This window comes from Notolepis coatsorum (genome assembly GCF_963971535.1).
Source record: "Notolepis coatsorum genome assembly, chromosome: 16".
Taxonomy (NCBI): Eukaryota; Metazoa; Chordata; class Actinopteri; order Aulopiformes; family Paralepididae; genus Notolepis; species Notolepis coatsorum.
Genome location: NC_140180.1, coordinates 71,498,374 through 71,526,136, shown reverse-complemented (window position 1 = coordinate 71,526,136; position 27,763 = coordinate 71,498,374). Strand labels below are relative to the sequence as shown.

Here is a 27,763-nt window from a genome sequence, read left to right as displayed (position 1 = left end):
GGCTCACGACGATCGGTATCGGTGGCAAAAAACGTGATCGGGGCATCCCTACCAATATATATATATGTATTTTCCCTTATAAAACACATACAAAATTATAATTTGATCTGTAAATAACATGTAAGCCCTAACACAGTAAATCAATCAATAACCGGTGCAAGTAGTCTGTAGGTGAGTGAACAAAGATATCTTGAATAACCGGTAAGAAGTGAGAGATCTGAGTGAACTAGGCAGTTTGTTCCAATCTGCTGGTGCTTTATATTTAAAGGCAAGTCGACCAATAGCTTTGGTGGTTCGAGGTATAGTAAAGAAAGGATGATCCGTGTGTCTTAAATTATAAATTGAACTTTATGGTGTTAAGAACTGCTTTAGATAGGGGGGATAATTAAAGTAAATCCAGGAAGTAATCCAGGAAGCAAAGTAGCCTACAGTGCATTGCAGTGTGGCTCTGAAGTCAGACTCGCGCCGCTCGCGTAATGAGTCTTCCCTCTCTAGACTCGCGCCGCGCGCAGAGTCTCTCTCTTCCTCTCTCTCTCTAGACTGGCGCTGCGCGCGGACAGTCTCTCTCTTCCTCTCTCTCTCTCTCTAGACTGGCGCTGCGCGTGGACAGTCTCTCTCTCTCTAGTCAACTTGCGCCACGCTTGTAATGACAGTATCTCTCTTTCATTACGCTGTCGGCAACTGTTTACGTTTGTGAGTGCTATAGTCCAATAGATGAACGACTTGGCGACTGTATGTCCTTTGTTTACAAATTAGATCCGCACCAAAAAGGGTAGTGTGAACGCAGACCAAAATCAAACAATGTATAATTTTCACATTTGGTCGACCAGAAAGTCCGGACTATCCGCGGATAGTCCGGACTATCCGCGGACTTTCAGGTGTGAACACGCCCTAATTCTTTTCAGACGAATGTATCAACGGGGAAGGAGAGAGGGTATCAGTCAGTACGATAAGAAAGAGATAAACACAACGCAGAAACTTCAGAGCCACAGGTGACGAGGTGATTACTGGCTGATATATCAAAATCCAACACCAGATTACAAATTGTAATCTAACCCCTTACCGTTTTCTTTTAGCAAATTGCTAATTCATTATCAAAATATCTTTTGTTGTGTTGTTTAATTAACAGCCTTTTCATGCAATGTAATAAATAAAAAAAAGTGTGATCCAATGGCCATCTCTCCTCGTAGTCAGTTGTGTAGGAGCTGTGGAAAGTAAATATCAGGACATTAACATGAGTACCAGAAGACTGGACTGGTTATTAGGTGACAATACTTATGACTTGTAGACCAGGGAAGATCTGGAAGTACCTTTAGGAATGGATTCTAAAGTGAATCTTTAGCAACATTTAAACTGTAATCTTCTGTAGAAGCTTTAAGCATTTGACCCCAGATCAGCATCAAGTAAGGAGTTTTACAGGTTGCAGTTTAACCAACCCAAATTCTACACACAAGAAGCCAGTGTGAATGTGGGCATGGGGCAGACAATTCTGTATTACAGGGTTCCTACACATTTCAGAATTCCATACTTTTCCCAGACCTTAAAAGGAACACACCAACATTATGGGAAATTATCAGAATCAGACAAGAAGATAGATACAAATTTCCTCTCTGTGCATTCAGTAGAAAGCTATCCGGCTGCAAGCTAGCCTTGCTCAGCACAAATGAATGAATGGAAGCAGATACTGACCACTAGCCTAGCTTAAAACTCTGGGAGGTGTTTTTGGCCAACAGCTAGGCTAGCTGGTCCGTATCCGCTTCCATTCATTTGTGCTAAGCTAGACTAGTGTGCAGCCGGATTTCTACAGAACGCACAGAGGGAATTGGTATCCATCTTATTGTCTTATCCTGAACAAGACGGTAGGTGCATTTCCCATAATGTTAGCATGTTCCTTTAATTTTGTGATTGGTTTTAATTGGCTTACACAGTGGGTTGGCTGTAAACTAGGCCGTAACAATCAACTGTCGAAGATCGCTCATCAAAACAAGTCACAATATGTGAAATAATAGTGAGTCTACAACTATATCAAAATGTGCAGCCAAACTCTACATGTATCAAGATTTTATATCATCTTACCATGCATTTAAGTCAAATTCCCAACACATTTTCCACACCTCTCCATTATAGACCTGAGCAGAGACCCCGGTATGATTGACAGAGGAATATATTAGACTCCCACGGCTTCTTAACCCGACTATTTAACCTTCTTTTCTCTTGTTACTTCCCTCTCTCCTCTCGGCGCCACATGAGGTCTCTCGGCCTACATTCCTGTTAATAGAGACATTCTACACCCCATCCTCCCATTACCCATCAAACACTGCTTCAAAGGGTTTTGTTTTTCTGACCTGTTCGTCATCATTACTTTAGGTTCTGGACCCTCTTCAAACAGCGCTACATGAGTAATAATACAAATATCGAGAATACTGTAAAAAGCCAAACGTACGCCACTGTTCAAGATGAATGTCTTTTATTGCTCTTATCAATCTCCGTAATCATTCCAGCATTCTTCAGGGAATTACTTTGAGGAAAACCATGTGTTTAATAGAACATTTAAAACATATTCATCTTATAATACACGTTCATTCATAGAAAAACTAAAACTATACAAATGTTATATGCTATAAAGTGGTATGACATAAATCTTTTTGAGACGTGTGGATGCCATCAAGGTAATCCTCATTTGTCTTGGTGTGCGTATGTGTGTGTGTGCGCACGTGTGTGTGTGTCTGTGTGTGTGCGTGCCTGTGTCTCTGCTCCTCATTCCATTGGTTGGTCCTGCTTCTCTCGAAACTCGTCTACTCGTGCCTGGAAAATTGCAAAAACACGCCGTTAAACGAGGGAGAGAGCTCCCAGCAGTTAGAGAGCTATGAAAAACAAGAGGAAAAAAGAGTGAGAGGATGACATATTTATGGAGGTGAAGTTGACCCCTTGTGTTCCAGCGCGGGACGCCACGCTGTGCCAGACAACATCCTCTGTAGCTTCCATCATGCCTTTCACTCACAGAGACATGACCTTACGTTTGCCTCGTCTCCATTAGCCATGTTCAGCTTGGTTGGGGCTAGCCATGGTCTAGCATGGTATGGTATGGTATGGTTTGTGTCTCCATTAGTACTATATACCTGTATGTCATGTATGTCCCTATGTCATAAATGTCATGATGTCATGTATGTTGTGTATGTCATAAATGTCACTATGAATTGAAAATGGGGGACCCTGATGTAAACAAGACAAACGTCTTTCTCTGGTCTGCATCCCCTTAACAATTGTGTGTCTCCATTAGCCGTGTTCAGCCTGGCTGGGGCTAGCCATGGTCTAGCATGGTATGGTATGGTTGGGTTTGTGTCTCCGTTAGCTATGTTCAGCCTGGCTGGGGCTAGCGATGGTCTAGCATGGTATGGTATGGTTGGTTTTGGGTCTCCATTAGCTATGTTCAGCCTGGCTGGGGCTAGCCATGGTCTAGCATGGTATGGTTTGGTTTGTGTCTCCATTAGCTGTGTTCAGCCTGGCTGGGGCTAGCCATGGTCTAGCATGGTATGGTATGGTTGGGTTTGTGTCTCCATTAGCTATGTTCAGCCTGTCTAGGGCTAGCCATGGTCTAGCACAGTATGGTTAGGTTTGTGTCTCCATTGGGTTTCTTGCTAGGCAAGCAGGCGCACCAACCGACTTATAAATTAAGTGAAAATAATTGTCCTAAGTGTTCCTACACGACCACATGATTGATTATAGGCAGCGTTATTTCCTTAGATCGTTAGGAAGCTTCAGTGAGCAGATCCAATCCAGGCAACAGCAAAACATCTGGTGAGTGTCTCTCATAGTAGCCTGTCATCTAGTAACTATTTGCTCATATACATTTCAAAACACGAAAGCTACATTATGGTGGTTAAAAACAATCATTAATGTTTAATTAAGTTAGCATATTCTGCCTGTTGTTTTGACCATTTCACTTCTTGAAGTGGTCCTTTTTTATAGTGAAGCTTTAACAATGAAATGAAAAGGGCACTTCCACATCTTCCCACCCTATCTACCAGTATAGCAGCCATGAGGTGAATGAGGAGGGTACAGATGTGGTCTAGAGGTGCCCATTCACCTCGAAGTTAAAACTTGTGAATAAGGCGAGTTCTTGTATTGCGGTACTGTACACCGTCCTCAGACTCCTCTCAAACCCTGCCCTCTTTTCTTGATCCTCCTGTCACAACTGTTGCATTCCTCGGTTTAACAGTGTACTGTATTTTACTGTACTGTACCCATTCTGCAATCTGTTAATACAATTTTCAATCAATCAAGCTGGATTCAATCCCAGAGTCTCTGCGGTGGTAGGCGAGTGCTTAGTCCACTGCGCTACCCAGCCGCCCTGCGCTGCCTTTTCGGACACAATGTCTGTGCAAATAGCCCCCAAACAAACCGTGCTATTCACAAAGCACTCGCAAAGGGTGAAATACCGTGCTAACTGCGTTTCCATCAGCATTGTGTCTCTGTGCGTCTGTGCTATTTGCGGGTATTTCAATTAGGTAAAGGGGGGGGGGGGGGGGGGGGGGAAATGTGCCCCTTTCTATGCAAACTAGCCTCATTGCAAAAACACTCCAATTCACAAAGATTGACGCTAATTGCCACACGCAGTTAAAGTGACGTTATTTATGTCTTCAGAGAATTGGTGGAAGCATCTCCGGTGATCCGTTGGATTAGGTAATAATCACAATAAAGAGAATAGAACCCGTACACTCATATGCTCTAGAATAAACTTTTAATTGATAACGTTTCGTCAGGTCCATGAAGAGTAGACGATGGAAACACGGTCAATGAAAAGTGTATTCTGGAGTATATGAGAATGCAGGTTCTATTCTCTTAACACTTTGGCTGCCAGGAAACGCTTAAAAGCGTCATTCCCGGCCATGCTCAAGTTGCCGGAGGACGCTTTACAGCGTCCTTATATCAATATTTCAAAGATCTGCGATCGGATTCATATGTCCCCTCCGCTGGCCTGAGATCCACCAGGAGGACCCACTGAGCTCTCTGGCGGTTCAGGAGCGCCATCTGGTGGCCGATCGGCGCAATCGCTTAACAGGAAGTGGCATAGAGGTTGTGCTGGACGGCCGTATTACTTCCGGGCACTCGCTATAGGTCCCGGCATTCTAGCTCGTCACAATACACAGCGATCGATTGCCAATAACTCGATAAACAACATGATTTGGACGTATATACCATTATACAAGCTGGAGATGGACCGGGTAAATCTACATCCCATAATGATAAAATTTCTACTCTACGATGATCGCTCAACGGCGCGCGGAGACTGGGGTGAGTTTTAGCGTGTAACGTTACCGTCTTCGATACTAACTGCTATTATCAACATTTGACCCACATTAGATGATTGGTATAACGCTGCCCACGGAATTATAAACGCCCCCTAGCCCATCCGGTCAACATCAGATGACGTGTAGTAACTTCTAGAAGTACGTCTAGTTGGAATTTTTTATATCGCGCTGATTGCCATAAAACTGTATTGCATCATCAATATAATGTATTTGGGGCTATAGATCACGTTCTGGAGAAAGCTGCAGAAAGAGATGAAAACATACTTATACATTAGACCATACTTTACTATGAATATGTGAATGAAAAAGTTTAACGTTGCTACACAATGAACAATACATATAGGACTTTGAATGGGCCCTAATAATGGCAATGTAGCAATAGAATTTAAAAAGTTATAGCCATGCAAAGAAGGGGTACTTCTCCATAGACAAATAGAGCCGGCAACCTATGGTATATCATGAATTTAACCCATGGCAACCAAAGTGTTAACTAAACATTAAATACAACTTAATTTCTCACTCTTAAAATATTCCTAAATCTGAAATTATTTGTTAACAGTGCCTAACTTTGGCCGAAAGATTCAGCACCATGGACAGGTCTGCTCAAACTAATTTCTTTTGGGATGACATGCCAAACCAAATTGGACGATTTGGTACCATCTGGGTGGGCAAATTCTATATATATCTTTAAAAAAAATCTTTTTTAATATTTTATTCCTATACATCCCTAGATTGTTTTTTGATATGATATACATTTTGGTTTTGTAGCTTATTAGTGGTTATAAAAAAAACTCCCCTTCATAGATTCACTCGTAGGTCGGGTTGTGGGGATACTAGAGACATAACCATGATCATGGTTTTATGCACCCGAGTCTCCTGAACACAGAGATAAACTCTGAGTCGATCAGACCTTCCTATGCTGAGCTATGGTATCCTTCACGCACCTACAGCATAATACCGCAACAATGAGGCCTTCACCTGTAGAGGTATAGGTGTGCGAAAGTTACCATAGCTCAGCGTAATTTTGGTTTATTTAGTCTCACTGTGATGTGTGCCTGGTGCCAGTGTATGGCAGCCATTGAGCCTGTGTACAGTGCGTAGCCCAAGGTTGGGTGCTACCAGTGGTGGTGAAGGAGGCAATTTCCACCCTACATTGTGGGGAGCGCTTTGAGTGTCTAGAAAAGCGCTATATAAATGTAATTATTATTATTATTATTATTACAGTAAAAAGACCCTATTTCTTTTTTTTACCTGGTATTACTTACTATAATCTAAACTATGAATTTCAATCATAGAAATGTACAATATATCAGCTAAAAAGGAGGGTAAATTGAGAGTTAAGGTACCTGAAAGGTGTTCAGAACATGTTGACAGACGTCAGTGAGCTCGTTCAGACCCCTCCTCAGTGGTTCCGTGGCTGCCACTCCACCTGCAACAAACACATCCATGAACAGAGGTAATAACAATAAATGTAACTTTTATAATAATAACTTTATTTGTGAGGCGACAGTGAAAAGACAATTAACCTCTAATTGCTCCCGATGAGCAGGTTGGCCTCCATGTAAATGTGTGAGTGAATGGGTAAAATGTGAGGAACAAATTGTAAAGCGCTTTGGATAAAAGCACTATAAAAATGCACCATTTACCATTTAATAATAATTAAAAGAAAAGGTGATTTGTAATAATAAACGTTATTTGTAATAATAAACTGTATTTGTAATAATAAATAATAAGCTTTATTTGTATAGAACCTTTCATACAAGAAGTGCTTTACAGCAGTAAAATAGACATAAAATAGAATAAAAGCAATGCAGAAAATAAGAAAAAGGGTAAAATCAATTCAGACAATAACAATACAACAAAATCATCAGTAATAGCATAACATTAGCAGCATAAACAACAATAAAATAGCTCTAATTTACAATACAATAATCACAGTGTGGATGTAGTGAGTGCAAAGTGGCAGAATGCATTACAAGGCTAAGGTGAAGAGATTATTTTTGAAAATATTTAGTGAGCTAGACTCCCTACTGTCCATAGGTAAAATGTTCCATAGCTTTGGTGCGTAATTAGCAATGACTGCATCCCCGATTTTCTTTTGGCTGTTGCTGGGAACCTTCAATTAACCAACAGTAGATAGATTGTAGTGTTCTTGGGGGCAGATAGGTGACAAGACAAGATAATTAATTAGCTTGGTCCTGTTCCATTGAGGGCTTTAATATTGATTTTAAAATCAATACTAATGTTACCGGAAACCAGTGCAGAGTAGCTAACACTGGACTGATGTGCTTGTATGATAGCATGGTGTAGTTATGTACATGTGTGTTGTTATTGAAACTCAAAACTCTATTACTGTAGCTGCATGGACAAAGTGGAAGCACCAGTTTCACATTAACGTGTTTACACGCTTCAATATACCATAGTAATGTACTACCACACACACACACACACACACACACACACACAGTATGAGTGGGCTTTATTTCCTGAGCACATTTCAGTGAGCAGATTACTAATTCGCTACCATAATTTCAAAACACAAATGCTAGGTCTTAAATTAAAATGTAATTAAGTGTATTCTGCCTGTTGTTTTGACAATTTCACTTATTGAAGTGGTACTTTTTTATAGTGAAGCTTTAACATTGAGATGAAAGGGGCACTTCATCCAAAGGGCACCCCATCTTCCCACCCTATCAACCAGTATAGCAGCAGCCATGTGAATGAGGTGAATAAGGGGGGTACGGATGTGGTCTGGAGTGGAGATGCACTCACATTGATGTTAAACCTTTAATCCAATCAACGTGTTTATGCTCTCCAACGTACCGTAGCAACGTTTACTATGACGACTATGACACACACACAAAAACAAACAAACTAACAGTATGAGTGGGAGGCGTTTCCCATCTGTAGATTTTTTTTTGTAATCATATTTTTTTCCTCACTTTTACAGATAAACATACCCATGTGTAGATTCATTTGTGGCAACCCATCACAAATAGATTTCCCAAGATGATACAAGAACACAAATTAAATATGATACAATAACACACATTAAAGATGATACAATAAACACACATTAAAGGGTTAGTTCAGAATTTTGGAACCCTAGCCCTATTTCCTCTCCACCAATGATGTTGTTGGTCGGTAGAGTCCTTAAGTAGCGCAATCCACCGCTATTCTTCATATGATACCTGCGGCTCCACTTTAGTTAGCCACAAGCCAATGGAAAGTCAATGGGACCAACCTTCTCAGGGTTCCCAGCCCAGAGACATTGCAAAATGCAATTCAAGGACTTTTAAGTACTTTTCCAATCACTATTTTTCATTTTCAAGGATGTCCCTTGAAGGATACAATTCACTTTTAAATGCTGTTATTTTAGGCATCTTCTTGGCCTGCTTGCCAGATAGAGCAAGCTAGAGCTATCACACATGAAGAAATGAGGAAAAGCAGTTGGAGCACCCGAGACAGCGACTCGTCAGATTTGATTTAAACGGAACAAAAAATTAAGATTTCTTGATTCATAACAATTTGATCATGGATGAACAAAACATTCAATGTGAATGGTTGATTTGAATTTCAAGGAATTTTTAAGCACCTTGTTAAAAAATGGGCTGTTTAACACATTAACGGCCACGCTTCTATCCATCAATGTATGATCACTGCCACCAGTCTAAGCCCATGGAGATGTTCACCTTCTTTGCAGGGCTATAACTTTTTAAATTGTATTGCTAAATTGACATTACTATGGCCCATTCAACATCGATTAGCTATCGTTCAGGATGTAGGAACGTTATACTTTTTCATTCATATATCCATACGAAAATACCGTCTAGAATATAAGTATGTTTTTATCGTTTTCTGCAGTAATTCCTAGAACGCTAGTTATAGGCCTAACGCATAATATAGATTATCGATTGCAGTTTATTCGCGATACACGCTATATAAAAAAAATCCAACTAAATACGATCCTAAACGTTATGACTCATCATGCGTGGATGAAAGGGGGGGGGGGGGGGGGGGTCGTTTATAATTCCGTGATCGTCAGTAAATGCTTTATGTAGTATGGGTGATATATTGATCAGAGCGGTTTGCATTAATAATAATAAACAATCACGCTGAAAGTAACGTTACTGTCCTCTTACCGTTCGCCGATGAGACTGGAGGAAAAAGATCCCACTTATTTGACGTTGATCGACTAGATCCATTTCCGGTTTGTATGGCGCAATAAACGCCCAAATCGATTATTGAGTTATGGCAGCGATCCATCCCGCAACAATATGTGACTGCCGGACGCATTTCCCAGATGCCTATTGCTTATTAACAGCGGAGCAGTGCTGCCGTTGCTTCCGCGTTTTCCCTGATTGGCTGCGACACGCCCCGCGGCAGGCACGGCAACCGCAGAGCGGAGCGGCAGAGCTTGCAGCATTATGTAGCCCTAATCCGCCATGATTTTCATTCGAAGCTCAGCTCACCTGGCAGCGCAGCGGTCCTGCGGTCCGTTGTTGACAAGTTCGAATCCCATAAAAATTTTTTTAACGTGTATTCTTTCGCCGGTTAAGGTTAGGCATGGTTAAGGTTAAGGTTAAGGTTAGGCATTCTTTCGGAGTTGGTTAAGGTTAGAACGGTTAAGTTTAGGCTCTGTTAAGGAGCTGGTTAAGGTTAGAGTTTGTCTTAGAGAATGGCAATATTCTTTCTATGGTTAAGGTTAAGGTTAGGCATGGTTAAGGTTAAGGTTAAGGTTAGGCATTGTTTCGGAGTTGGTTAAGGTTAGAACGGTTAAGTTTAGGCGCTGTTAAGGAGCTGGTTAAGGTTAGCGTTTGTCTTAGAGAATGGCAATAGACAGCCTATTTCCGCACTGCCGCTCTCTCGCGCTGCCGCGGTCACATGGTAAAATTGTCACATTCTTGCACTCCTCCGCTGTTAGAAAGCAACACGCTTCCCAGATGCACGGAGATCACCAGAGATCCATTTCCGGTTGTAACTCTCCCGATCATCCACCAGGTGGCGGTATTGAAGCGTTGCACGGTTGTGCCGAGTCCCACTGTCTCAGCCGAGGCTGGGTAAGGGAATTATGAATATCATGGCGAAAAAATGAAATATGATCTCAATAACGTCGTACGCCGTGGATTGGCGGAATTCGCATGACCTTGAAACCCGTCGTACAACGTGATTGGCGGTGAATGTGTTAAGGAATTCCAGGCCTCGACTTTATTTTGTAAAAAATCAAGCACTTTAAGCACTTCAAGGACCTTGTGCGAACCCTGCCTTCGGTCTTCACAAGCTGACTGAAACTAACTGAAACCTGCTCTGCACAGTGCAGACGAAAATAGATTTCAGTTTCAGTCAGCTTGTGCAGACATACACAAGAAACGAGGGTCTGTACCACAAAACTGGCTCCAATAGTGTGGTCCATGAAATAAAATGCTGGCGGCTCAGATGACTATAGGCCACACACTCAGAATGGACCAGGACAGGATACCAAAGGTAGCATTAAGATGGACACCAGCTGGAAAGAGGAAGCCTGGACGGCCAAAGAATGCCTGGCATCAGTGTTGCCAGATGTATGATAATTTTTCCCTCTGTACTATTGGTTAGAACTTGCTAACTATAGTCTTCCTTAAAAAGAAAAGTTAAAAAACGATAATTTTAAACTTCTGGTACGATAATTTTACATTTACCATCCGACGGGCATAGAATAGTTGAAGGCGAGCTGAATGACATTGGAATCATCTAAACCAGCGATTCTCAAACTACAGGTCACGACCCAAAGTGGGGTCGTAGGTAGGTGACAGTGCGAACATTTGTAATGTTCTGGCAACATATTTTGGCTAAATATGCCTCGTTTTTATAAATGTGTATTTGATAACATAATGCTGTAATTAAATGTTCTAATAAATATGCATGATCAAGTTCAACAACATGTGGTTTTATTTTGATATTCCTTAATTCCACGTTGACATTATGGGTTAACTCGCCAGCGGTTGAACCCCAGACCCGAGATTTCTCGGGTTTTGATCCTTTGATCTTTTTCCTCTGATCCCTGTTCTAAATCATCATCTGGATCATTCTAGCCGTCCATGAGTAATTTGTATATGTTTGAATTGCAATGCCGATCGACTATGACCGGGTGGCAGTATCGTCTGTGTCTGAACTGGAAAGGATTGGTGTTGATACATGTCTTCCTTTTTATTTTTTTTGGTAGGGGCTCCGCCTCCTGCTTGAACAGAGATTCACACTGATCGCCTCAAAATTCGGTTGCCTAAGTGTATTTTACCATCGAAACGTGTATAGACATATACACTGGTAATCGCGATGGCGATGTGATCACTTGGAATTATTCTTTTTGGAATACCTTCTGGCTAAATTAAGGAATAATCTATGTCTATTTTACCGAATCTGAAACGTGTTTTTTCGAACAATCATAGTTCTGTGTTTCACCGGACGTAAAACATGCTCGGCAAACACGATCACAGTTTTGAGTTAAAACAACCTGATTTTGTGAAGGTACATACCGTAATTCCTCTAATAGTAACCGGGTCTCAAATACAAGCTGGGTCTCTATTAATGGCCGGGTGCTCTCTTGAGCTAAGCAATTATAAGCTGGCCTCCTAATACAAGCCGGGTTACTAATATACTGAGCTGCATACTGAGCTGCATACTGAGCTAGTTACTTGATTTCACTTTGAAAACGTTGAAATGACCAGTGACCACCTGTAATTGCACTGTTTACTATTTCATACAGTACTTGGTTTCAATAAATGAACCCAGTACATTTTACTGGGTTCAAACTGACACAAAATGTTGATTTATTCATTATGATCCGTTTGAAAATTTGAAATATAGGCCTCCCTCTTATACAGGCCTCCTCCTAATACAAGCCTGGTACCCGCTACAGTTGAAACAAATACAAGCCGGGGTTACTATTAGAGGAATTACGGTATATATACATCATGTTACCTTTGTATATGTTGTGTCTGTCCACTATGTTTGTTAATTTGTCATCTCCCCCCCCCCCCCCCCCCCCCTATGTAAAGCGACCTTGGGTCCTCTGAAAGGCGCTATATAAAACGAAGTTATTATTATTATTATTTGATTTGAGAGTATTTGGGGGTTTAGGGAATCAACCAGAATGACTCGGGCTTATTGCACATAACAGGTTTTATCTTGCCATCTATGAAAAAATACTGGATTATCCTGGAAATGCGCGATGTTTAGCGTGTAATAAACTACAAACTACAGTGTGTAGAAACAAACTATTTTTCCCATGTTGCACTACAAGTAATGTCTGTCAAATGAGCCACACCATTGTCTCCACAGCTATAATACAGAACACACACAGCTTTGCAAATATAGTGAAACACTGCGGAAACGACTATCAAGCTGGCCATCTAGCTCAAAGTGTTAAGTGTGGGGTCGCCAAAATAAATCCTAAATAAAATGGGGTCGTGGTATAAAAAAGTAGAGAACCCCTGGTCTAAGCCTCGTTTCCCAATCCGGGAAGAAGAGGACTAAATCAGTAATAGGCCTTTCACACCGGCCGGGCTGTGCTGGAGCCGGTTCCCGAACGTAATCTCACACCGGGATTAATTGGTTCAGAACGTGACAAATCGGTGCTCAGCTGGCACAGAAATGTGTTTGGTTTTTCCTCACGAACCGTGACATCATCAGTGCCAGTGGGCGTGTCATATTCTAGGCTGTGAAGACAACCATAAACGGGGGAAAGTAGAGAGTCGACATTGCACTCAATCGATCCATTCAACAGGAAGCGATTTGCGACTGAACTCAAAACGAGATTAGATTTAAATGTATTGTTATGATACAGCAGAAGTACAATACACCATCCAACCAGAGTGGATAAATTAATTAACGTTACAAAAAAAATATTGTAACCGAGAGATTTGAACCTGGGATGATAGTAGGGCTGGACGGTATGGTCTAAAATGTATATCACGGTAAAATTTGAAGCATAGACGGTAATATATATTATATATTTATATCACGGTATATTCATTTATCTTAAAAAGTCTATAATGCTTCTGAAGGGGTAAAACACTGGCAGCTATTACTGTACTCTTGTATTACTAGGACATATTTCACATAGTACAGAGGTATATTAAGAACATTTATTGTGCAAAACTGCAATAGAAAAATGCAAAACCTTTTCTCAAGTTACTTCCATCTCTGAAAAACACTTTTTTCATTAAATACAATCTAATCAAGCGGCACAAAGTGAAAATAAAAACTACAGCATGACAGGAGGTTTCTTTCCCTCAAACAACTCAAACACAAAACAACTCCAACATAACTTAACTTTAGTGTACATGTTTAACAACGTAGAGAGAGAGAGTGTGATGTAATAGGTTTGAGTTTGAGGTTTGAGCTTCCTAAGATGCCGTAGGTGATGATGTCACACCAGGATTGTCAACACACAGAAACGGGAGCAGCCCCGATGGATAAAGCGATATAAAGAAACGAATAGCCAAATAAATGTGAAGTTATCTTTGAACCTCTGTTTTCAAGACTCGTCAATATAACCCCCGATCTTTCCTCACTAATGGAACTGTGCCGCAGAGTCACGTTAGAACGTTAGCTTAGCGGCTAATGTTAGCCCCGTTGCTGTGCTAAAGCAAGTCTCCTCTCAGCCTCCTTAGCCAAATTGAAATGCCAAAACTATTATGGCAAGGTCCGTGAACACGTGGAGAAAAACTCAGTACAATTAAACACTATGCAACAACCACTGCAAATGTCGAGTGAATCGTCAAGTAACGTTAACGTCATTGCTACTGCTGTGACTAGCTGCTCTAGTCTACCGGTCACAAGGTATAGTCAAAATCCATACCGTAGCGCAAATTCATACCGTTTATACCGTATACCGTTTATACCGTCCACCCCTAGATGATAGGATCCACAGGCAGCCGCACTAATCCGTTGAGCTAAACGTCCCGACTGACTAATCCATAGTTTACACTTGTCAAGAGCCAATTGCGCTTGTCGTCCAGTATTGTCATTAATAAATCAGATGTCATGCTAATATGTCATGTTCTACAGTAGGACTTACTACTATGATACCCATTAAAACAAGTAATTTGAATAATAGAAGCCTACTTTGCTGGAACGATTCATTTCAAACGTATAGAGTGCGTGTGTGTGTGCTCGCGCGCTGAGGCTCGCTAAGCCTTTCTCCGCGCATTATGTTTACCTTTCCCTGAGTAAGGCCCCCCGTTGATGACGGAGAAACATTGGTTCTGCTTAAATAGGTGTAAACACGGGCTGGTTCGCCAGAGAGCACCAAGGTTCAGAGGCTCCAGTACGGAGCTAGAGCTAGAACCAGAGCCCTGCCGGTGTGAAAGGGCCTTAAGTGTACAGACAGGAACTTGGCGCCATTTGGCATTTTTGGACCAAACAGTTCTAGGGACTCCCGAGAGGAACTACCCACTGGAGAGCTCCTCCGAGAACTACATACCTTGAGGGCTTTTTTCCCGTATGCATTAAAGGATAACTCCACTATTTTGGGAAATTAGCTTATTTAACATCTTCCCTGGAGTTAGACAAGAAGATGCATACCTTTTTTGTCTCTGTGCGTGCATTTTAGCTTTGGGAATAGATGCTCCGTTAGCATAGCTTAGCTTCATCACTGGAAGTGAGGCAGGACAGTAGCCTTACAGTGCCTTACAGTGTATTGCAAGGTCTGACATTGACCAAACTTGATATGCATGACCTTGGTGGGCTCTAGGTCAACTCCTGAAAAGGGGGTCAATGTCAGACTTTGCAATCAAAAGTTAGGGGGCTAATAACCCTTGCCATAATTTCAGTGCGCCCCTAACTTTTGATTGCAAGGTCTGACATTGACCCCCTTTTCAGGAGTTGACCTAGAGCCCACCAAGGTCATGCATATCAAGTTTGGTCAATGTCAGACCTTGCAATACACTGTAAGGCACTGTAAGGCTACTGTCCTGCCTCACTTCCAGTGATGAAGCTAAGCTATGCTAACGGAGCATCTATTCCCAAAGCTAAAATGCACGCACAGAGACAAAAAAGGTATGCATCTTCTTGTCTAACTCTAGGGAAGATGTTAAATAAGCTAATTTCCCAAAATAGTGGAGTTATCCTTTAAGCCAATAGGAATGCTGTGATGCAAGCCGAGCATGCTTCTGCCTTCCCCTGGAGAAGGACAGTGTCTGGGCGTGTACGTAGTGAGGAAACTTGGCTGCGTTGCGGTTTGGCAAAAATAGCAAACATGACTTCACCTATAAACAGAACACTGCTTAACTTAACTTGTTGTGACCAAGAGACCCGCTGGGGAAATTTGTTTTTGGTGGATTGCATAGATCTTTAAAATTGAAGCATTTCCTGGTTGAAAAACAAGATGAGTGCTAAAATGGCCAATAGTGAACTTTAAATACTTAACCTACAAATATGAGACTGTTCTGACAGCACAATATTGATTGTAACTAAAAGATCCGGTGGGAAAAAGGTTTTTACGAGGTCTTTTACGAGATTGACTCCGACATGTCGGTCTTTCCAGGCCCAGGCACTGCACGCAGCAGAGCACACTTAGGTCCGATACCAGGAACTTGACATCTGGATCAATCACCGACGCCATACACATGCGTCACTCGTGGTTCCTCTGTGCTGGGAGAGTCCCTGCCCTGCGATGGTTCCTCTGTGCTGGGAGAGTCCCTGCCCTGAGATGGTTCCTCTGTGCTGAGAGAGTCCCTGCCCTGCGATGGTTCCTCTGTGCTGGGAGAGTCCCTGCTCCTCTGTGCTGGGAGAGTCCCTGCCCTGCGATGGTTCCTCTGTGCTGGGAGAGTCCCTGCCCTGCAATGGTTCCTCTGTGCTGGGAGAGTCCCTGCCCTGCGATGGTTCCTCTGTGCTGGGAGAGTCCCTGCCCTGCGATGGTTCCTCTGTGCTGGGAGAGTCCCTGCCCTGCGATGGTTCCTCTGTGCTGGGAGAGTCCCTGCCCTGCGATGGTTCCTCTGTGCTGGGAGAGTCCCTGCCCTGAGATGGATCCTCTGTGCTGGGAGAGTCCCTGCCCTGCGATGGTTCCTCTGTGCTGGGAGAGTCCCTGCCCTGAGATGGGAGCTAAACAAGCAGGGGTTCAGGACCTACGGTCGTCCTGCAGTGTGAACACAACGAAAAGTGGGTTCTTCCCCCCAACAGTTCCGGAACTATGAAAATGTTCCTTCGATCCCAAAACACCCATTGACTTTGCATTCGTTTGTGGACAGTGGCCCAAGAGGTAGAATGGTCGCCTGGTAATCGGAAGGTTCCGATTCTGGCTCCGCCCGCCAGCATGTCGAAGTGTCCCTCTAAATCAGTGGTCACCAACCTTTTTAAGCACAAGATCACTATTTTTATTTTTTTTTGGTGAAGGCAAGATCTACCTATTGAAGCGTTGACAGAAAAAGACAGCCAAGATTGTACTTTAAACTAAATGACTTTTATTTGCCTGTATTCTAATTACATGCAATGCTTTGGTCCAACATTAAAACATCAAAGTAGAACTGTAATATGTACTTTCTCATATTATTAACATTGACAAACATATTTACAATTAGCATTTTATAAAGTAGAACTGTAAGGTGTACTTTCTCAGTCAGTGCTATGTGCAGTCATCTTATGCAGCATCACTTTTCACATCAAAACAAAAGTAGAACTATAATGTGGACCTTCTCCTATTAACATTGCCAAACATATTTACAATTAGCATTTTATAAAGTAGAACTGTAATATGTACTTTCTCAGTCAGTGCTAAGTGCAGTAATCTTATGCAGCATCACTTTTCACATCAAAACTAAAGTAGAACTGTAATGTAGACTCTCAGGGAAAGATAAAAAGGGAAAGATCGACCAGTCGATCGCGATCGACGGGTTGGTGACCACTGCTCTAAATGCTCCCGACGAGCAGGTTGGCAGCTTGCATGACTGAAACACTGACCTCTGTAATGGAGTCATAGCGGGAATGGCATCTCACCTCGTGTCTGGATGCGGAAGTTGATCTTACTCTCAGAGGGATGAGTGATACTGTACCCGCAGAAATCCACGTCCACACTGCAGGAAGACAGACCCAATAACACACATTAAATGTTATGTTAAATGTTTATTTTTGCTGTGGATTATTATATGGGTTGGGTTCCATTTTGAAACTGCTTAAAGGAACATGCAAACATTTTGGGAAATGTGCTTGTCGTCTTCTCCAGAGAGAGACAAGAAGATAGATACCAGTTTCCTCTCTGTGCGTTCAGTAGAAAGCTATCTGGCTGCATGTTAGCCTAGCTTAGCACAATGAATGGAAGCAGACTGTCCACTTCCACACTGTCCAAAGCCCAGCTGTTAGCCAAAAACACCTCTCCCTGAGTTTTTAGCTAGGCTATTGATCCGTAACCGCTTCCATTCATCTGTGCTGTTAGGCTAGCTTGCAGGCAGATAGCTTTCTATTGAATGCACAGCGACACAATTGGTATATATCTTCTTGTCTGACTATAGAGACTGTAAGCACATTTCCCATAATGTTGACATGTTCCTTTTAAACATTTAAAAGAAAATGCATATGACCCTCTGTGAATAAGTAAGTAACACAATGACTGGCACAAAATAGATTTAAATTACTACCATGGAAGAGAAACCTTTAATGAACTATCTTTAGTAAAATAGCCTTAATAACATGCGGGCAGAAAAGTGGGCATTTTTGTTTCCGTTTTTGAGGACTGCATACCTTTTTTGCAAACCAAAATACTATACTTTATACTTATAGCACATGCATAAGCCTGGTCTCTTTTGAAAGATAACCTTCTGAAGTTTATGATACAATAAAGAAAGATCACTTTTAGTTCTAATGAAATAAGAGTAACATAGGTCTGAACTTGAGTTGTAGAAAACCTTGTTACTCAAGTTTTTCTGTACTAGTAGTTAGTAGTCCAGAAGTAGTATTTCCCCAGAAATGCGTATGGCTTAAAAAACTCCCGAGATCCATAGCCTGAAGCCTTATGTAGTACATGTCAGAATTTCATAAAGATACGTTCAGAAATGAGTGATTAGGAGTGATTTTGGTAAACTGTATACAAAAGAAAAGCTCAGTTTTCTCATAGACTTCAATTCATTCAGTGGTTTTTCTCTTCCTGTTTTCGCTCGTGAGTTTTCCACCTAGATCCCTGATTCGTACATCCCCAGGTGGGGTATCATTGGAAAGCCACACTCATTGGCTACAACCCTCCACAATAATTTTCGAGATGGCCAAATGATTGACGGAACTAGAGCCCCAAGAGGCGTTATTTCTAAACCTAGCCGCATTTCTGGCAGACGCTCTCTGATTGGCCACTGACGCGTTTGCCCAATCGCGTGACGAGCTGTGTCTTTGCCCATTTCCACGTCAAACAGCCTGCAAACTACCTGGCGTTCTATCGCCATGCTCTAAGACAAACTCTAACCTTAACCAACTTCGAAAGAGTGCCTAAGCTTAACCGTCGAAAGAACTTGCCGTCATGCTCTAAGACAAACTCTAACCTTAACCAACTTCAAAAGAGTGCCTAAGCTTAACCAGTGTAGAAACAGGCGTCGGCCAATCAGAGAGCGTCTTGCCAGAAATGCGGCTAGGTTTAGAAATAACGCCCCCAAGAGACGGAAGTGGTATTTTGCGCAATACCGTGTACTTTGCACAAGCCTCAAATATCGGCATGTAACTCGAGAAGCGCTGAACGGATTTTGTCACCTGAAAGGGCTATCGACAGGCAACAAATGGGGCTTTAATTCGATATATATATATTGTATTACAAAATATGCACACCGAGCCACTAGTGGTCGCCAAAGTGCCGGTGGACAAATCGTCCTAAAAAGGGCCCACATGTGGGCCGTTGCAGCTTAACACTTTCAGTCCCTTTGATTAACGTTGATTATTACATGGCGTTTTAACATTCGCCGAAATGCTTGATTGTGATTGGTCAATAGCGCTCGTCAGAGGTCCGTTATTACTCGATAACGGACCTCTGCCGAGCAATAATGACCGCTGTGCGCAGCTGTAGCAATCAGTGCAGCCAATCAGACACACCTGCCCTGCCGGCTGCTGGCGAAGCTGCCGGCGATGACAGCGGAGCGACAGAACAGAACTGCATCTGCATTTGATCTCGTCTCGTCGATGGTGTAAAATGAATTAGGTATATTGTTAGTAAGTTAGCCATGTAATAAGCGGGATAATGTATAGCTATACTCGGTCATTGTCGCAAAATAATTGACCGACACAGAGTTTAGAACACCGAGGCGCCTATCATTATCCCTTACTTAATGTCCTTAGATGCCAGCATCCACTTCAATGATAGTGTTAAAAACGCATAATCTATGTTTTAAATTATGGCTATGTGTCTAATCTGCCCGTCGCTTATCAATGACTTGTTTGCAGTCAACATTGTCGAAACGGATTTTTTTTCTTTTTATTATCGGTTCATTTCCGTTTTATAGCATTTCGAAAAGCTATCGTTTTCTCGAGAATTTCCGGAAAATAATAAAGATTCCGTCATAAACGGCATTTACTGGAATATTCTCGAATACACTAGACACATTGTCATTTGTCTGCCTATTTATGAATCGTTTTCAAATAAACGCTAGATTATCGATAGTATGTGTACTTATGCACGCTATAGAAGCGGGTTGAAAAATCGATTACCTCATTTCCTCAACATCACACACACACATATACACTGACTGTACACATACGGGACACGTTGATATCTCAGTGAAAACAGCTCCGATTATCCTAAAACTGGTAACATAGACTCCTTACCTTACAACAGATGTTCTCCAAAAAGATTACCGGTATTCCAATTCCTGATCGCCATTCCAAATATCGATCACATTTATTGATTGATTATTGGCTGCTGTAAATATATATTCCAGGCTGCTTTCCATCTCGCTATCACTTCCCTCTTCATCAGACGGCTCGCCAGCATAGTGGAGCCAGTAGGCTCCCCCCCCACTCATCGACCTGTGTAATCGAATGGGCTGCAGTTACACAGGGATAGACGATAGGGGGCGGTATTTCCCCATCGGAGCTACTAGAGGGGCTGCTGTACCAACGGGAGACTCGGTTTATGAAATATGAATTCAGATCGCTAATAAAAATAAAAAGTTATTTAGCGTCGTCGGCATTCAACGGGCGGGGCGAAATAACGACATAACACGTCGCCGGCATCGAAAGTGTTAAGAGGTTCATTTAACCCATCTTTCGCCAATGACGGATTCAGACGTCATTCCTCGCCATGCTTAATCTGCCAATGACGGATTACGCCGTCATCGAGATCAATATTTCTAATTTCTGTCATGGTATTCATATTTCACCCACGGAGCCATGACTGGTGCTGTAGGACTCCGCTCAACTCTCCAGCGCTTCAATACCGCCACCTGGTGGCCGATCGGCGAGGTGCCAAATCGGAAGTGGGGGCCGGAAGTGCTTGGTGTCCCCCCTATTCCGTCCGCCACTCGCGATCGCTCCCGGGACTCCATCTCGACACACTGGATAATCGATCCGTTGCCATAACTCAATAAACAACGTTATTTGGACGTATATAGTATTATACAACCCGGAAATGGTTCATCTAGATCAGGGGTGGCCAACCAGTCAGAGACTAAGAGCCACAAAAAAATTACTGTGGTACCACAAAGAGCCACACCATATACCAGCGTTTCTCAACCTTTTTTTTCAGTCACGGCACCCTTCATGTGTTTATAGGTCTCACCCTCTGGCCTCTGAAGTTGCTAATGTCTTTATTATTTGGGCCTCACAGGGTTAAAAGTACCCCGTGAGACCCACGGTTGCAAAATTACAAAATCACTTTTAGCCATTTAAAAAAATAATGTTTATTTAAAAAATGTTAAAGGGGAACTATTTTACTATTTCTTTCACTATTTGGGCACTTTTACACAATTCCTGTGAGTCTATGGAACACCTAGGTTTTTTTCAAAAAAAATGCATTGTTTTGTATTTCTAATCAAGTACTAAAAACCGCATTTTTCTACCTCAAGATCTTAAGCCGTTTTGAGGCTGGGCTCCAACCACTGTGTGGCCTGGTGCCAACTGCCACATTATTATGCAGCTGAGAAATCTCTGACATCACAGATATGCACATTTTCAGATGACTCAGTTCAGTGAGGGTGAATATTGTGAGAGGAGAATTGGAAGAATTCGCCAATATGAGAATTAGAGACATATATCCTATTAATATAAGTCCACATAGCTAAGAAACAATGGTAAACACTGAAAAAAGCCATTTATAAGATAGTTCCCCTTTAAGCACATGTATAGTCAATTGGTCCTGTTGTTCAGCCTCACAATGCTATTTGATAGTAAATGTGTTTATATGTCCCACCCTCTGGCCTCTGAAGTTGCTAATTTCTTTTTAATTTGGGCCTCACAGGGTTAACCTCTTAAGCCCGAGATATACAGTAAAAGTGTATATTTTCAGCATTATGTTTGTTTACCAATTATTTTAACTGTTATTAGTGAAATATAAGATTATAGAAATCTCAGGGCATTGAGTCGGAAACCGGCGCATATTGACAGGAGGAAGTGGCACAGCCAAAAGTGAGTGTAGTCATTTGAAGGAAGAGACTCGGGGCTTTCAAATTTCGAAAAACTACCCTACCCAGCTCACACCAGCCCCTGTCAATCATCTGACTTCTGGATTTACTTTTTAATTTCTCTTATTTTTTGGGATTATCTCCCACAAACCTGAACGTTATTGCCATAAAACAGAACGCAGTTAGTTTCTCTACCTTTCTGTGAACGTCTTGCAAAAAACGGTGTTGCAATATGATGAAGAACGGTGGAGAAATTTACATTATAAAAAAGATGGCAGAATTCAGTACTGTATCTACAAAACCTTCTGTTTAATCATCTTCCCTTTATTCATTTGCTTAGATTTTTCAGGTCTGGTCAATTTTAGCATGGTGTTATTTACAGTCAAAGATAATTTTTTTTTTTTAAATAGAATTGATATTCTCCTTTGGTTCATTACAATTTACTCAAGCCTAGTAACAGACACACTATTTCTGACACTGATCCATATATGTCCCTAGATTCAGATACCAAGAACATGCAAATGGACCATTTAAAAAAAAATGTAAATGTTTATTCTACGTCCTTATAGAATGAGTGACATAAAAAAAAAAAAAGTAAAAAAAAAAAAAAAAAAAGTAAAAAAAAAGATAAAAAAAAATATTTTTTTTTAATTTTTTTTAATTTTTTTTTATGGATGGAAGAGCCGCACATTGACGGGCAAAGAGCCGCATGCGGCTCGCGAGCCGCGGGTTGGCCACCCCTGATCTAGATCAACATCCCATAATAGCGATCTTTTTGCTCCACGCTGATCACCCAACGGTAAGAGGAAGCTGCTGTGAGTTTCAGCGTTTTTGATTATTATTAACCATACAAACTGCTCTAATCTATATATCACCCATACAACATGAATCATTTAATGTCGGCCATTGCATTATAAACGACCCCCCCCCCCCCCCTCCGATCAACATCAGATGATAAGTCATAATGTCTAGGATCATGTACAGTTGAAATTTTTTATCTGGCGTCAATCGCTATCAAACTGCATTTGATGATCTAATATATGCATAAATGGCTATATCTCACGTTCTATGAAATACAGCAGAAAACGATAAAAACATATTTATACTCTAGACAGTATTTTAGTATGAATGAAAAAGTAAAACATTCCTACATCCTGAATGATAGATAATTGATGTTGAATGGGCCATAGTAATGTCAATTTAGCAATACAATTTAAAAAGTTATAGCCCTGCAAAGAAGGTGAACATCTCCATGGACAAATAGAGCTGGCAGAGGACGGTTTAGGACGAATCAAAGTGGTGGCGGAGAATGGGTTAATTAGTAATACCGATTATTGCATGGAAACACATATTTAAGGATGGCATTATATTTTTGGATGATAAAATAGATGATAATTTAAATATTATGACTTCTAATGTATTTCATCCAAATGCTTAAGAATTGAAGTTAGTTTGGTCGCTTTGGGGTATGTATGTACTAGAGCTGGGCCGTTAACGGCGTTAACGTGCTGCGTTAACGCTATACTAGTATCGTGCGATAATATAATTAACACATTAATCTAAAAAAAAAAAAAAAAAAAAATGTTACCTTTATTTACCCAGGGTAGGTTCGCTGAGCACAGACGCTCTTTTTCAGGAACGCCCTGCTTCACATTCACACAGTTCCATTCACACCTGGGAGCTGCCCAGTACAACCACAGTTGACACCATTGGCCACTGAGCAACTCCACTGGAGCAGTTGATTCAAGCCATGTCACATAGTTCAAGTTTGAAATGATTCTTTCTGTTTTGCTCCTGAGAGTGCTAGATACTGTACTGTACTGGTAATATTATTTATTTGTGTTAACTTCTGAATAAAACAACTTATTAAACACAAGTACATCTTATTGAACATTATTTTGATATTTCATTACCAATTATCATAGCAAAACAGCTTTTTCAAACAGTCTGTAATGCATTTTGGAAATGGGAGACGGCTCATGGTGTAATGGGCCACCTGGCCTGAGAAACATAAGGAGGAAAGAAAAAGTAAGGACTTACTTCTGGTCATTATTTGGGTAGAACACACATATTTTGAATGCCTTCTGCAGTTTTTTTTTTTTTTTTTTTTTTTTTTTTTTAGTGATTTTAATCTAGATTAAATCCAGGATTGCAGATAGATTAATCTAGATTAAAAAAATTAATCTATGCCCACCTCTAGTATGTACCTACAGTATCTACTGTCTTCACTGTCTACAACTGCCTTACACTCTAATCATAACTACCTACCTCAGACTAGTCTACCCATATAACTCTGTATGATAGCCATGTACAATAATACTGTATATCGTATATATATTTATCTGCATCCATCTGAATATACCTGCATACCGTAGTGCATATATTCCTGTTTACATACCTGTATATACTATATCTATATATCCCTTACGTACTCTTACTAGTTATACCACTGGCCAGTATGGCTTACTGCCATAGTGTATTATATATATTAGTTTAATCAGTACATTGTCTTCAGCCCCTCTCTTCTACAAGCCCAGCCCCCATTCTTTCAATATTAATTTATGATTTCGTAGTTACAAAAAAAATCTATACACATTCTTAAACTAAGAATCCCCCCCACCGCCTCAAATAATTAGCCAGCCTACCTAAAGAAATATTTGATTTAGGGTTAGATTAGGGATTAGGGTTAGGATTAGGGATTTGAAAAGCAGATTAGATACTGAATTGAGATTCAATGACATTGTCAAACCGCAACCATTATTATTATTATTAATTTATTACTATCAATGTTGCTCCAACAGAGGCAAGGCTGTGGGGGGATGGTTTTGCTTTGGGAACATACATCAAACCCTTGTCTCATTACTTCCAATGTGGCGCCGCAGGGAAAAAGTTCAATGGCCCACAGAGTTCAAAGAGCACAAGGTCAAACTCATGACCGCTGTTGCAGGTTAAAGTTTAGGGTCATTGTGTCCATGTCTGACCGGGCTTTAACATTATCAGACAGTCAGACTACATTATGGTTAGGAGTTCAAGTACTGACTTCTTCATGACCATGTATCTGAGGGAGTTGCCCAGTGTGTGGTCTTCCTCGTGCAACACAAATGTCACGCAGCCCTCGTCCGCTCCATCCGCCTGCATCTAAAACACAGCGAACACCGCAATCACAACATGACCTCATCACAGATGGATACACTTGCAAACCACAGCAGGCAACAGTATCTCTCAGGATGGACAGAACGTTGTTGTAGTTATGGAAGAGACATTTTCCTGGAAACAGATAAGAACATAGCCTAAACTAAAAACATTTCTTGATTTCACTTAAGGAACACAGCAACATTATGGGAAATGTGCTTACAGTCTTCTCCAGAGTCAGACAAATTAATGGAAGATACGGACCAGCTATCCTATCTTAAAACTTTGAGAGGCGTTTTTGGCCAATAGCTAGGCTAGCTTGTCCGTATAAGCTTACATTAATATGTGCTAAGCTAGGCTAGCTTGCAGCCAGCTTTCTACTGAACGTGGAGTGAAAATTGGTGTCTATCTTCTTGTCTGACTCTGGAGAAGATTAGCGCATTTGGAGCTGCCGCGGTATTGATTATTTCCTTATCGCACAAATTTGCAAAATATTTCCTACCGCCGCGGTTTTTACCGCACGCACACAAAAAATTAAAAAAAAAGTTTGAATGCATTTTTTTTTTTAGTAGTAGTAGTCTACTCTTTATAGCATATAGCCTGCCTCTAGTCTAAATGTCTATCTTTAGAGGATGACTTTGCAGCATGAATATTGTTTTGGATTCGGCAAGCACGCATTAGTTATTGAAAGTGAAACACGGATGCGCAGTTCACTCGGTGTCGCGGGCACCCCCCCCGACCCGTTCTTATTATTATTACTATAAAGTTACTACTTTATAATAAAGGCATTCGTTTTGTGGCATTGACATTATATAGTTATGCGTTCAATAACATCAGCGTATTTACCGGACCATAGCAAGCAATACTCTATTCATATCTCAGTTCCTTTCTTTGCTCAGAGCGTGCCGAGTTGTCCCATTCTGCGGTCTGTTAATAAAGTTTTCAATCAGACAAGTGTATAGAACGAAGGGCTTTTATTATAACATTCGTTGCAGACAGTAAAATCATTATGTCTCGTTTAGTACTCCTGAAGAGCGATGATAGTCCACTCCGGCGGAGAGTTAAAGCTAACGTTATTAGCTGTTGTGATGAACTGACATTCAGGACGTAAAAACGTGTGACGCGTCTCTCTTCTGACCAATCAGTGGTCTGCAATGTTTCACGTGACTTTTCTGGTACCCAATAGGGTCGCTTGGAACCTCGATAGACGAGTAGGGTATATCTGCAGAGCCGCAAGCCCAACGAGAGGAGGGTAAATTATTATTATTATTATAAAAAACAGCGGTGACGCGGTATTCAGCCTACTCTGCGGTGGCCGTGATGTAACAGCGATACCGCGGTAATGCGGTAATCGCGGCAGCTCTACGCATTTCCCATAATGTTGGCATGTTCCTTGAAATTCAACAATTCTCAACTTCTCAAATGCAAATATCAGTTCTGATCACTACTATGAAAAAAAACATTGGCATTTAGACATGCATGTTATGACACACATGATTTTTGGAACAGATAGCATATTTGGGAAGCAACATTACAGAATAATACTGATATATACTGTATCGGCTCAATGTCAATGAGTAGGCTGCTATATAACATTCTTCGTACAAATTAGTATCCCAGATAATAACCTACTCTTTGAAAATGTTTTCTTATACAAGCACTAATAATATTGGTGGATGAGGCAATAGCAATGTGAGGCAGAGAAAATAAGTGCTGTGTATGCACTGATGCACACAAGTAGGCTTATTGTGTAGCTCTTGCACAGGACTCAAACATTTTCCTGTCCAAATTAGGCCATGGCTTTATATAATGGATTTATTATATATATATATATATATATGTGTTTTTTTTCCTTTTTCTTATGTCCCAGGGAAGATTTTTGTTATTGTGATTTTGTGCACAATGCACAACTGTCTGTAGTGTAGTAGGGAAGAGAGTGAAACCTATTAACAGATTGCTACGTGGCACACATGGGTTACATTCTGTAGTGTATGGGCTAACTTCGTGACGTAAATAATAGTGAAATTAAATCAAATCTAGCTTGAGACCCCCTGGAACACCCCCAAGGACTCCCGGGGTCTTCTGTAGTCACTTTAGGAAACAATGCTCTTGTTTGTGTGTTTGTGCGTGTGTGTGTGTGTGTGTGTGTGTGTGTGTATGTAGGGGGTTACCATTATCAGTTATGGTAAGACTATCCAAGTGCCAGGGTAGAGGAGCAAAAGCTGTGTGTAACCCAAACAATCGACACACTTAGCCATTAGTTCTACATGTTATTCCAGGAGGAATTACGTTTTGCTGCCCCCTAGTGGAAGAACATATGCATTGCGGATTTCTGTGGATATTAAATAGTAATTATATTTACATTAAAGTTCATCCTTGGTTAACATCATTGATGATATATACAACAACAGTAACCAATGTCGAGTTTGGTTTTACTGCTGTAAAATGATTGTATCCCCATTTACCTATGTGACGAACCGAGTAACGTCAGCTAGATCCTTATTAACCTAGTTTCATTCGCCAGCTTCTACCCAAATATCAGTACCTAACGTTAACTATCTAACATTAACTACCTGCACTCCACGATAAACTGTATCAAAAGGCCGGGAGTCACTCACCATCTCCAGGATGGGTTTCTTTTCGCCTTCGCCAGCCATGCTGCTTCACAGAGTCTGTCTGTCGCCAAGATGTGACATAGAATGAAAACATTACGTACACGCACAAACGTTTCCCGGATGTAGTGTAAAACCGCGA

General features: G+C 41.2%; 1 protein-coding gene across 1 annotated transcript; it reads right to left on the bottom strand.

The window, feature by feature from the left end:
- Positions 1-2,450: 2,450 nt before the first annotated feature.
- Positions 2,451-27,721, bottom strand: polr1d (RNA polymerase I and III subunit D). The gene is made up of 5 exons (XM_084331742.1): positions 27,628-27,721; positions 24,918-25,015; positions 17,286-17,362; positions 6,659-6,741; positions 2,451-2,805 (listed from the first exon to the last, which is right to left on the bottom strand). The coding sequence occupies exons 1-5, from the start codon at positions 27,664-27,666 to the stop codon at positions 2,758-2,760; spliced, it is 345 nt and encodes a 114-aa protein (XP_084187868.1). The 5' UTR covers positions 27,667-27,721; the 3' UTR covers positions 2,451-2,757.
- Between the last annotated feature and the right edge of the window lie 42 nt (positions 27,722-27,763).